At 52.2% G+C, this 13,517-nt stretch overlaps 1 protein-coding gene across 1 annotated transcript; it reads right to left on the reverse strand.

Moving 5' to 3' along the window:
- Positions 1-410: 410 nt before the first annotated feature.
- On the reverse strand, positions 411-12,851 carry BJX67DRAFT_383970 (uncharacterized protein; the record flags this gene model as incomplete). Its single annotated transcript, XM_071033575.1, has 8 exons — positions 411-3,337; positions 3,406-5,247; positions 5,306-8,236; positions 8,303-8,508; positions 8,566-11,347; positions 11,419-12,057; positions 12,113-12,469; positions 12,572-12,851. 8 exons carry the CDS (start codon positions 12,849-12,851, stop codon positions 411-413), a joined length of 11,964 nt encoding a protein of 3,987 aa, XP_070883289.1.
- Between the last annotated feature and the right edge of the window lie 666 nt (positions 12,852-13,517).

A 13,517-nucleotide genomic window follows, 5' to 3' on the forward strand; every position in this document is an offset into this window, starting at 1 on the left:
AGTACACCGAATGGCCCTTAATTGGAATCTGGTTTACGTACTCCATGACATTCAGACTCTAGTCGGCGATTATTTGTAGCCTTTCCAGAAACAGCCTGTCGATCCAAAGTCCAGCGGTTTCTAGGTAACTAGGTCCCCCCCCGAATACCCTGTTGCCGCAGGACGTTACCCAGGATCCCACGCCTGTCAGATTACAAATAGCTCTGGTATATGATACAGTCCGTCTACAGGCTTTCTGAAACGTTATATTATCTTAACTAAAATATTATAGTATAAAGCGTCTTATACTGAAGATAGAACCTTCAAAAAAGTCAATAAAAATTGCTATGCTTACAGACAATCTAAATATTGCTCAAATATAGGACTTCTCATCAAATGTCCCACCGTATCATAACAGTCTATGCGAACTTTTACCTCCTCGACTCTAGGACCACGCCACCGTCACTTCCACTCTCCATCCGAAGGACCTGCGATGTGACAAAGTACCTGAGCCCAAGCGACTTCATACGACCGAAAAACTTCAAAGCCGGCATGGTTCCAAGCCTCTTGTCTCCATATCTCTCTTCAAGGAACACCTTCATTTCCGAAACCTCGATCCGCACCTCACATTCGTGGTGAGAGAAACGAGGCTCTGCTTCACCTTCATTGCTCTGTCCGTCAATTAGCGACGTTGCAAGCTTGGCAGCCGCCGTTTCAACGGGCGTCATCTCAAAGTGACCCTGGATCCCGTTGCAATCCGGCATGATGGACATTTTATCCACGAAGCCGGCAATATGTTCTAACGCAGCAGTCACAATTGATTTTGGGCTCGGATTCTCGGACGGCACGAATCGGTGGATGGAGACCGGTACTCCAAGCGACGAGGCAGCGCGCTCAAGAACTACCTCTGATGCCCAGCGACTCGCAGCGTATCCGTTCGAGCCGTCAGAAGCAGGCAGGAATCGTGAAACTGACCGCACTGCTCGACTGCCTCCACCCTCACTTTCATTAGGTGGCAACACACCGGCCGTTGAGACGTACTTGATCGGGATGCGGCGTACAGCGGCCATTCTACTTAGCTGCTTTGTTGGATTCACGTTGCTTGGACGGAGAAGATGATAATTGTCCCAGAATGAGCGCACGGCTGCCATGTGAAGGATTGAGTCTACCTCGTTAGCTAATTCCGCGAACTTGTCTTCGCCGAGCCCAAGCCATGGCTCGGATAGATCGCCAGCATAGGTGACGATCTTGGGGGACGAGACGGCAAGTTGACGCGGAGTTCCTGCTGTCTTCTCGCGGAGGCCGATGCAGTGGATTTTGCAGATCCCCGGAGATGCAACCAGGTCCTCGACGATATGTTTGCCGAGGAACCCGCCTGCGCCAGTAATAAGCACAACTTTGTTGGTAGCTTTGATTGGTAAAGTGTTGTCAATGGGCCGTGGGACGGTCATCTCAGGTAGGGCTGTTTCCTCATCCCAATTGATCAAGCCGATGCTGGCGCTCTCTTCAATCTTGCGACCCATCTCGGCGAGTGTACTATGGCCCAGAATTTCAACTAGTCGGACTGTGACGTTGAAAACCTGGCGAATACGCGACTGAAGCCGTACAGCCAGCAGGGAGTTGCCGCCTATGGTAAAGAAGCTCGTAGAGGAGTTGATGGTAAAACCAAATTCCTTGCAGTTCAGAACTTCCTCCCATACACGGCGAAGTTGTGTCATCGTCTCCGAGAGATTCTCAGTAGGGTCCCCATCCCCGTTCGGCTTCGTATTCTCGAGCTGAGGGAGTGGATGAGCCTTGAGGGCATTCCGATCTACCTTGCTGTGATTGCTCAACGGCATGCGTTCGAGTGGAATCGCTACAACGGGGACCATATACTGTGGCACCTGGAGGTTCTTTAACAAATTTTGAAGGAAAGCAGCAGTATCAGCAATGCCATGCTGCAATGCGAAAACAACATGTGCCACCAATAGAGGTGGGTCACCGTCACGTAGGGTGACGATTGCTTCCTTCAGGGCGCCATTGGAGGCTTTGATGATGTTGCTCTCGATATCACCGAGCTCGATGCGTAGGCCTCGAATTTTAACCTGTGTATCCCCTGCCACGCGGTGATGGAAGACCATCGCTCCGTCCTCCCGAAGATGGGCAATGTCCCCTGTGCGATACATTCTTGTCCATCCCTGGGAGACGTACTCGGGGGTTGCATAAGGGTTGTGCATAAAATGTTGGTCAGTGAGCTCCTCGTTATCCAAGTAACCTAAGGAAACGCCGGCACCGCCGATCCAAAGTTCGCCTGGCATGCCAATGGGGACGGGTCTACGGTCCTCGTCTAGGATATACGCCACATAATTGGGGAGAGAATATCCGCATGGGATACGCTGGCCCTCGGGGAATGGATTGCTGTAGGCAACCTCCATCTTGGTTGACGAAATGGAGATTTCTGTCGGGCCGTAAGAGTTGAAGAAGCGCAAGGCCGGAAGGTCTAGAGTCGCAAGACTTTGCATAAGAGTAGGTGTGAGTGACTCGCCGCCGCCAAATGCAAAACGCCAGTTCGAGGCTTGATTGAGGTTATCGTGACCGTAATCTAGCCAAAGCATGTACTCTGCTGGTGTCGCCTTGGTGTACGTGATGCCCTCCTCCTGAATGATTTTTGTAATCTCAAAAGGATCACCACGTTTGTTCCAAGGTACAATGTATACGGAACCTCCGTTGACTAGCCCGGTGTACATCTGGTCCGAGGAGTGGTTGAAGGTAAACGCGCTCTGCTGGAGGACTCGCTCATCCTTTAGATCCCACTGAGTGGTGTATCCTTCTATTTCGTTCCGAAGGCCGGAGTGCTTGACAACAATACCCTTCGGCTTACCGGTGGAGCCACTGGTGTACAGGATTGCCGCGACGGAGTCAGGATGGGCATGGTTGACCACGGGAGCTGAAGGCTTTGAACCAACATTGGAGAGATTGACAAGCTTAGCACCAAAGAGATTGACCTGCGGCGCATTACAGACTGTAGTGTCGTCAACGAGTATGGCTACAGGTTGGCAACTCGTGGCCACATCTGCTAACCGGGAGAGAGGGTTTCGCAGATCGAGTGGGATATAAACAGCTCCCAGACGCATGATTGCTAACATTGAGCAAGGCCAGTCCGCGGTGGCATCTTCGAAGACGAGAACACGCGAGCCTTGGACAACACCAACTTGCTGCAATGACTCTGCAATCGCCTGAATACGGTCTGTCATAGCCGCGTAAGTGAGGACATTACCGTGGCCGTCCTTAAGAGCAACGTTATTGGTTTTCTCTGCTGCGATCTGATCAATGCGATGGGTCAAAGTTCCACCGATCCAAGATGATTTGAGATCGGGTCCTAAAAAGCTTTGTCAATATGGCATAACTTTCATTATTAACTATAGAGAGTGGGAGGGAGAATCTCACCTTGTCCCACCTTGAGGGCGCGGTCCAGGTCCTGTTGGCTGAACAGTGGAGCAACCTGTAACTGCACGGATGTGTCACTAGAAAATACCTCCAGTAGATGCACGTAGGTATTGAGCAGCAGTTGCGCAGCCGTCACGTCATAAAGCCCAGCTTGAGTTCGAAAAAGGATACGAGCGCTATCTGTGGTGTCGGTAATGTCGAGCGTCATATCATAGGCAGTACGTCCTGGGGACAACTCTAAGAACTCAAACTCAACACTGCCGAAGGGTTGCTTCCAGTGTGCGCCCTGCCGGTAGTCGAAGAAGGCCTGGAAGAATGGACTGTATGATGAAGATCGCGGGATGTTGAGCTCCTTAAGGAGGACGTCAAACGGTACCCGGGAGTTTGCGAGGGCCTCGTATGTCTTGCTTCTTGCCTCAGCAATGGCATCACCAAATTGCTGACTGAGGTCACGCTTGAAACGGAGAGGGAGGAGGTTGAGCATAAGGCCAACGGTTCCCACGACATCTTCATCATGTCGATTAGCGTCGGCTATGCCGATGGTCAAATCTTCGGTGTCTGCAAAGCGCAGAAGCATTGCCTTGAAAACTGCAAGATAGAAGTGGAAAGTTGTTGAATGGTGGGCCTTGGACTTTTCCCTGATCCGCGCCATCAACTGAGGCTCGATATCACATTGCACTTGGTGTACTTGGAAGGACTTCATTGGGGCACGAGAGCTGACTTGGGCCATTGGAAGCAGAGGCAAAACAGAGTGCTCCCCATTTGGGAACTCACTCCGCCAGTATGCAATGGCGCTGTCCATTCCGCCGTTCTCGAGAGTAGCGCGTTGACGACGAGAGACTTCGGGTAGCTGGGATGGGGAAGTCCCGAGCGGCTGCCGGTTGTAAGCCTTCTCAAGGTCGACCAAAAAGTTCTGGAAGCTCACACCATCCATTAGGATATGATGGTAGTTGAAGAGGAGATAATGCTCGGTAGGAGAAACGGTAAGCAGGATCATACGCATCAACTTTCCACTTTCTAGGTCGAACGGAACGCTCTTCATGGCGGCGTATTCCACTGCAACTTCCTCAACCTGTTTGATTCTCTTTCGCTCCAGCCGAACCGAGGACGAGGGCAGGATTTTTTGGTACGCTACATCTGCCTCATTATCGTCTGCCACGAAACAAGTTCTCAGCGCCTCGTGCCTATTGCTGACAAGACGTACAGCGCGCTCAAGATCACCAATTCGCAGATTCCCCGTAACCTTGCAGTAGAAGGCGACGTTGAACGTCGTCTGATCCTCAATCAAGAGCCTCAAGAACCAGAACCGCGACTGTGGAAACGAAATGACCTCACTTTTAACGTATTTTGTCTCAGCATTCTGTGGCTTTGGAATCTGAGCTGCTTTCATTGCCAGATCAACGTCCGATGGGACTTTTGAGAGGGGAGTAGCGGGAGTATCTGTCGGAGTCTGGCTCCCCGATGATGCTACTGCCGAGGATCCCTGGGAGCTGCCGCTGGGAGATGGATCTACCTGTTGGATAGCGGCAGGCGCAGGCTCAACCTTTCTGGTGGCGGCTTTGAGCTCTGGTATCTTGGGCTTTACAGTCTTCTTTTCTGCCCCCAGGTTGGCGAGAAGGCTTTCAGGAAGCTTGTCCAGGGTCTCTTGACACAATACCGCGACGGAGCCACCCCCGAGCACCTTCAGTACCGGCATATCCGTTTTCAGTTCCTTCAAGAACCAGCCTCGCACCTCGACGGCAACCAAGGAGTCGATGCCCAGCTCAACAAGGGGTGTGTTGTGGTCAACCGTCTGTCCCTCGGCAAGTCGCGAGATCATTGCCAACTTGGCCGCGAAGCAATCTAGTTACGTTTAGCTGGCTGGATATTCTCTTGGCAAGATTTGTTTATCCCATCTTACCTTTGATAACCTCTAATGCCTCGTCTTTCGTTGTGACCTCAGCTAGCTGCTCACGAACAGGACGAGAGCTCCTCTTGCCGTTGGCCTTGGAGTCTTCACCGCGTGCCTCGAGAACAACTTTGTGGGATAGACGAGCGTCACTGAACCACGGAACACGAACTTCGTCATTTTCACTTGCCATCCTGCAACCAGTCGTGACAATGGGGTTGGCATCGGAGTCAGGGTAGCCTGCCAGGACCGCCTCGGCGAAGAGCTGATGCAAGTCAGTTTCAGAAATAGCGACAAAGCCGAACCTAATCAACTGCTCCCGAACAACATCGCCTGCACGTTCCACGTATCCGATTCCTGCCACACGGCCGATATCGAGAGAGGTACCAGCTAGGCCGCGCTTTCTCCGCTGACACACAAGACCGGTCATGTAGGCGTTTCCAGCTGTGTAGTTGCATTGTCCACTATTTCCGATGGCTGCAGTCAAGGATGAAAAGACGATGAAAAAGTCCAATTTGGTGTCGCCGAAGACTTCGTCCAGGTACCGGGTTCCGTCAATCTTGGGTTTCAAAACTTTCTCCATCATCTCAAATGACATTTCGGAGAATGCTGCATCATGGAACACGGCAGCTCCGTTAGCGACCCCGGCAATGGGTGGACAGGTTCTCTTGATTTCGTCCACAACATTCTGGAGGTCCTGTTTCTTCGTGATATCCATTGCGAAGAATCTTACGATCGTGCCGAGTCTCTTCATCGCAGCCTCCCACTCTTCGTCCGATTGGGGTCGGCGGCTAGTCAAGCAGACATATCCCGCTCCGTTTCGCGCCATCCATTCGCAGACCGAGCGTCCTAGCTCTCCAGACAGACCTACCAGCAGGTACGCTTTATTCCTGGAGAATAGTTGCTTGCCGTTAATGGGTTGCACATGGACTGCTAGGCTACTTTCCACCGTCCAATCAACAACACTCAGCGGAGATATGGTTACACCGGAGTCAGCAATCTCGCCAGCGAGAACGGTAGTACTGATCGGCTGCTTGGGAAGTACCAATTTCTCGACACGAGTGACTGCATCACGGAATGTGGTAAAGATAGCAGTGTGATCAGCTGCCAATACCTGAGACTGATGACGGAAGAGGTCTGCGACATTGATCTCCCTACATTCGGCAGGTAGAAATTCTCGGACAGTGAGGCTAGGATCAATTCCTTTATCGTCAGTGGACAGGTCAAGGAAGTGCGTGAGGCCAGCTGGAAGGAGTTTCTCCACTACGTGTGCAGAAGTCCAAGGGTCCAGTTCGATCCAGGACGGGTCCATTGCGCTAAGCCTTGTCGTAGTGCTAAATGTGACGCAAATATCTCTTCTACTAGCCTCCCGGGTAATGACTGAGCTAAACAAGCCGTCTTGGCCAGGCTCGTGAACTAATAGATGGCCAGATGCAGGAATCCTTGAGAATAAAGCACGCGCCAGAAGTTCAATCGCAGTGGCAGTGAGGAACTTGGCCTCTTGGTCGGTGGGAACGCCTGTAGGCAGGGGGATGCTCATAGAGGTGACGGCTTTGGAGGCGTTGTTCTGAGACAGTAAGATGAGTCTTTCGCCCGAACCCTGATGCTTCCCGATGCTGGGGAACAAGAAGCACTCGGGACCAATATTGATAGCAGATACCATGGAGTGAGTGATTCGAACCGAGACCTCGTCTGCACCCACGGTTTCTGGGACTGGTTCTTCCCGTAAGGCGAGTACCTTCTCGGCAGCCTGAGAAATGCAGACAGTACGTCTTTGAGGGTCCACGATCTTGGTTACCGGACGACGGAGTGAGTTAATGCGAGCATTCTGGTCGTCGACAGGAACAATGCGAGGAATTGTGATTTGCCCGTTCTCCACATACAACTCGAGCTCCTTGGACCATAGCAACCCATCCAGAGTCCCTTTGGCCTCCCATTCGTCCATAGCAGCGAGCCGAAGAACAGATTCGGCAATATGGCGGGAGGCACTGCTATAGTCCGCATAATCCAAGTCAAGGAACTGCAAAGACAGGTGGGACATTTCAAAGGAGATAGTACGGCCAAAGCCGATACTGGCGTTGTGGTAGGGCTCGTCTGCTCTAGCCCCTTGCGTGACCCAGAGAACATTACTTGCCAGCTCGAATAGACACTTAAGGCCCTCCATTCTTGCTTCTGTCAGATCTTTGAAAATGGGGTCGTCAAGATCTACAAGGTTGATGAAGGTAGACATCGGGGTGATCTCATCGTCATCTGTAGGTAAGCCTTCAAGCGTAGTGATCTTGCTACAATGTGGCCCAATTAGTTGTGCAATTTCTTCGGACATACGACATGTCTTCAATGTTCCGTTTCCGAGGATGACCAGCTCCTCCAGGTGGATTGGTGAGGCAGCCGAAAGTGGTGTGCGAAGGAAAGTGATCCGGTCATCAACAGCCTGGGCAGCAATGACACAGAACGGCCACGTTGGTCCGATCACTTGCGGCGTCATGGTATCAATACCAGAGAACCCAGCTTTGCGCAAGGCACTGTGCCACTGTGCTGCCCCCGACGAGCTGGATTTCCAGCTATCGGTTCCAGTCCAATATTCCGGTAGGACTCCCATGATGGTTTGCAGTCGAAGTGAGCTTTCGGTATTTATCGTAGCCAGTAAGAGGTGACCTCCCGGCTTGAGCAGACGACGGGCGTTCTGCAGCAGCTCATGGCGTGGTACAACGGACTTCATGGGGTCGGATGCTACAACGACGTCATACGAGCCTTCCTCAAATCCCTGTGACGCCGGTCCTTGCTCGGGGTCGAGAATCTTGAATGCCGTCTTCCGGCTGTACGCCTTGAGAAGGTCTGGAGCCTTCCGAACACGCTCTTCTGAGGCGTCAGTAAATGTGAAGGAGCCAAACGCCTCCCCAACTGCCTGCAGAACCGTTCGAGTGGCATGGCCACCACGAGCACCTACTCGGGAGATCTTGTTCAGCTAAACCTTTCAGCGGACAACGACATGGAAAGGCTCATACTGACCTATTTCAAGAACATTTACGTGAGGGTAACGATGGGTAATTTGCTGCATAATGTGTGCTAGCCAGGCGTTGCATTGAGCGAATCCAAGACCGCTACTGTATACCCAGTCGAGCAGACTATCCTGGACTCTGGACTGACTTCGTACTACGGTAGGTATCTGTTGTCCGATAGTAGCAACAAGCTGGACATCGATAACCTCAGAGTATCTAGGAGGCGAACGTTAGTATGTTCGTCTTTAGAAGTGAGGTCTTACTACTGCATACCTGTTCACCAGCGATTTGATTAGGTCATCGCCATCGGCGGTCCAGTCCTTTTTCACTACCGGGTGCCTATCCATTTCAACGGTCAGTAATAGTTGCCTGATTACGTCTCTGAAAGACCAATAATGCTGATCGGCAGCCTCCCATTCCTCGTCAGTTATTTCGGAATACAGTTTTCGCATGTAGTAATATGCTACCCTCTCACAAATAGTAGCAATCTTGGTTTCTTCCTGGGAGGGTTTCCTCCCATTTTCAACTGCAGAGGCTCCATCTGGCGAGGCGATGCCATAACGTGTAGTGGAAAACATGGGGCGGTCATCTGCAGCAGTAGCAGGTGAGAAAGGCTTCAGTACTAGGCCTTCCACCTGGAGGAGTGTCTCCCGCCCGTCTTCGTTGAACACGTCGATGCTGCTGCGCACGGAGATGGAGTCTGGCTCCGGTTCATGCAACACAGCCGATAGGGGCAGTTGTGTCGCCGATATCGGAAGCGACGTGCAGAGCTCTGGGTTCACTCGAATGCACTTGATGGAAGTGGGAACGTGCAGAGACCAGAGCTGGTCGTCACCCGGAGCTGACTGAGCGAGGAAGGACGCTTGGAAGGCGACGTCGAGCATGGTTGGGTGAACAACTAGCGGAACTTCGTCGTCCTTGTAGCCGTAGGTCGATAATACAGCGGATGCCTGGTTTAGCTTTCTCTTGGTCGAGTTCAAGGTCCGGAAGGGGCCATTGTAGCCATAGCCCAGCTCAAGGAGTGATTTGTAAAAGCGATCACTGTCGATCGCTGCCATTGCCGCTTGGTTTAGTGGGGAGGAAGACAGAGTTGAGAAGGACGCCACGCCATAGACGATTTTGACCTTTCCGCTAGACACCAAATCTAGGTTCATGGCTCCCGTGTTAGGGCATGAATGGACAGCAAAGTCGGCCGTCTGCACCTTTACGTCTGGCCCCGCAGGGGTTATGCTGGTTAGTGTGACTAGTGTCTCGACAGCAAAGTTTGCCCCGTCATCAAAGGTAATTGCCTTGCCAATGGTAAGGTCTTGGACTTCAAGAAGCTTCACGCTCCGACCGCCAGCGACCTTCATGCATGCTTCCAGGGCCATCGCTACGTATCCGGCTGCAGGGAAGACAGTCTGACCTTGGAGCTGATGTCCATCCAGCCAGTGGATCTCATTAGACTTGAGGAAATTAGTCCAGCTAAGGTTTTGCTCGGTGTTGTTTGGAGACGGGACACCCAGGAGCGCATGGAATGCAGCGCCCCTGAGACGCATTTTCTTGGCTTTGCGAGACTCATGCCAGTGGACTCGTTTATGATTCCATTGATATGAGGGAAGGCCAACGACGAGCTGAGGAGCTGGACAACCGGAGGCGACATGGTTCTGATATCCTAGGAAATTCACAGCACCAGGCCCCAGATGAGTCCAGAGGAAGCCCAACGCATCTGAAAGGGCCTCAACGTCGTTGTTTCCTCGACTCAATACTCCCGTATAGGGTAGCGTTACATCCGCCTCGGAGAGATTCTGCGAGGCGGGACCCTTCAGCGCTGGATGTGGACCAACTTCGACTGCCAGACTTAGCTCGCGCTCTGCCGTCGCAGCACCCTTAACAGCTTCAGCGAACAACACGGCGCTAACCATGTTGTCTCTCCAGTAGACATCACAAAGCTCAGGAACGGCCTCCATTGGCTCACCGGGCTTGACACTAGAGTACCATGTGCAAGACGTGTCTCGGTGCGCCATAATTTGGACCCCACAAACCCGCAGCGAATCGACGTAGGGATCGCTGCATGGAATCATATGATGCGAGTGGTAAGCTGTATCGACCAAAAGGATACGTGCAAATTTCTTCTCTTCGTCGAAAACTCGTTTGGCGTGGGCAATACCGTCCGCATCCCCGGATAAGGTTACGCTGGCACTGGAGTTGTGGGCAGCGATCTTGACCCGTCCTTTGAAAACTGGCAGGTCGAGGAGATCCTGAGCGTCTTCCAACGATGTCCCGACAGCGAGCATGGCCCCCTTTTGACCCTTTGGTCCGCGCGCGTGTTTCGCATGCACGCCCCTGTAGTAGGCAATACGAACAGCGTCCTGGGCGGAGATGAAGCCTGCCGCGTATGCAGCTGCAATTTCACCAGAGGAATGGCCCACGACAGCCTGGAAGGTAATGCCTGCACTCCTCAGCAAGTCGACCAGAACAATCTGCATTGCAGTGCAAAGAGGCTGCGACAGAGCTGCCTCGCCAAGACGAGAGACGTTTTTGGCTGCGCAAAGCTGATCGGCAATCTTCCACGAAGGGCGATCAGGTTTGGGCAAAGTAGCCAAGGAGTCGTCCAGCTCATCAATCTTTGCACGGACAGCTGCTGATGACCTAATGAGATGCGCGCCCATGCTGGCCCATTGCGCACCTTGGCCGGTGAAGACCCCGAGAACACGGGGTTTGACAGGTGTTGAACGAAAGCCGATGGTGTTTCCTGAATTCTTGAACTGTTCGAGCTTCTTCTCGATCTTCGAAAGCAGCGCTTCCACAGTGAGTGCGGAAATTGCAGTCCTGACCGCCAGTGCAGATTTCCGTGACTGGAGTGTCCAGGCCAAGTCACAGAGATTGACAGTGTCATTCGCCCTCAGAAAGTCCGAATAGCTCTGCAAGACTGCAACCAGTGTCTCATCCGTGGCCGCAGAGAAAGTGAATGGCGTGAAAGGTATGGCCGGACTGGCAACAACACCAGCCGTGATTGCCTTTGTCGACGGCTCGTAACTCTCTATAATTGCATGTCCATTGGTTCCTCCAAAGCCTAGCCAGGAAGGTTATATGTCAGCCTACAGAAGAGAACACAGTAAGAGCAAAGCTGAGCATGAGACATACCAAAACTGTTGACACTCGCTCTACGCGGGACTCCCTCCGGCAGTGTCGGCCATGGCGTCGCAGTCGTGGGAACTCGCAGATGATCATAATATTGCTGGACGTCAGGGTTCAACCGATTGAGCAGCATATTCGGAGGAATTACACCCCGTTGAATAGCCAGAGAAGCCTTGAGTACACCCGCCAGTCCAGCAGTACCCTCAGTGTGGCCGATGATTGTCTTGATGGAGCCAACATAGAGAGGATCACCGTTCAGGGCAGGGCCATGGAAGGATTCTTTAATAGCTGCGGCCTCCCGCGGATCACCGACCTTAGTACCAGTACCGTGGGCTTCGAAGTACTGTGGCCGATCTCGAAGATCCGAAATGTCCAAACCTGCTCTGGCGTATGTGCGTGTAATCAAAGCAGCTTGCGCTTCTGAACTTGGGACCGTCAGCCCAGTAGACTTTCCGTCCTGGTTAACACCTGTTTCGCGAATCACACACTCGATGTGGTCTCCGTCAGCGATAGCGTCGCTCAGCTTCTTCAACACGAGAGCGGCGATACCATCGCCTCTTGCGTATCCATTGGCATCGGCATCCCACATCCTCGACCGACCTGTTGGAGAGAGAAGGTTCATTTTACTTTCGCCCACGAATTGTTCTACAACTGATCAGCCACGATGGACAGTCCATAAGCAGGCCGTGGGGAGACAAACCTGGTCCCAGGAGCAGCTCGGTACCACCTGCAATAGCCACGCGGGACTCGCCTGACCGCAATGACTGGACACACTGATGTAACGCAACCATACTTGAGGAGCAGGCAGTGTCGATGGTCATGGACGGGCCGTGCCAATCGAAGAAATATGAGATCCGGTTGGAGAGAATGGCTCGAGAAGTACCAGTGGCAAAGTAGGTTGGTGTCGTTTCGACATCTCGCATAACAATGTCGTTGTAGTCAACCGACATAGTACCGACAAACACGGCGGTGTCAGTCCCGCGAAGACTCTCCATCGGGTGACCTCCCGCTTCGAGTGCGTCATATACTACTTCCATCAGCAGTCGCTGCTGTGGATCTGTAACACAAAAGTTAATGGCTGTTTCATCCACTTCTCGTATATAGCACACTCTGTCCTGTGCCGGCCTGGGAATAAACATCTTGATGTGGGGAGAAATACCAATAGAATCCGCCTCATTAGGGCTGATGTTGAAGAACGCCGCGTCGAACACGCGAAAGTCTTCGTTGAGCATATACGCCCTTTGCACGTTCGTTGTACCATGGTGAGATCCCGTAGGATGATAATATCCCTTCAGTTCAAATCTCTCGTCTGGGATCTCTGTCGATACATCCCTCGGCTTCTCCAGGAGGTCCCATAACCTTGAAGGGGAGCTCGAGCTTCCGGGGAAGCGGCAACCGCTGCCAACGACGGCAATAGGTTCTGGGTGAGAGGCAACCATGGCTTCGTTGGTGGTGTTTGTATAATCAAGGATCTTGATGGAAGTCGCTCATAACATGTGGAGCAACGTGTTATGCCTTACAGCGAAATACATCAGCACGTCAGCAGGTCGATGTCAGGATGGACATGAATATTAAGGTTAATCTCGAGGTATCCCTGCCCACACATCAACGACGTTCTAGAAACAACGCACGACAGGCTGGAAGAGTCGGGTTCGGACATTTCTCAACAAGATTATCTTGCATCAGTTACCATCCATCAGCATGTATCTGGTAACTGCAGAATTAAGGGACTGGAATAACTCGATTGGATGAAATTCCACCCGAATAACCTTCGGCAATATACCGACTAGGGAAAACATTCAGGCCATCATGGTCTCCATGCTTTGGGTTTTACGCAAGCTATCGCACGCTGTTCCTTCCGAGATTCGCGCAGTAGGTCGGTGATGCGGACGGCTGTAGGCGATCGTCGCAGCTGTGAAGATTAAAAATCGCCGAATCCCTTATCAGATATATTACAGCTGTGATTGTCTACAGGCCGTGATCTTTCGAGCCATTCTCGGAGAGTTGGTCGATCCACGTGTCGCGCAAAACTTTCATGTATGCATTAACAGGATGAAATATAGGCAAGGAATAGCACCAAAAACCGCCGAACACCTCTTTGTGGA

Source organism: Aspergillus lucknowensis (assembly GCF_044049455.1).
Source record: "Aspergillus lucknowensis strain CBS 449.75 chromosome Unknown BJX67scaffold_42, whole genome shotgun sequence".
In the NCBI taxonomy this organism is placed as follows: Eukaryota; Fungi; Ascomycota; class Eurotiomycetes; order Eurotiales; family Aspergillaceae; genus Aspergillus; species Aspergillus lucknowensis.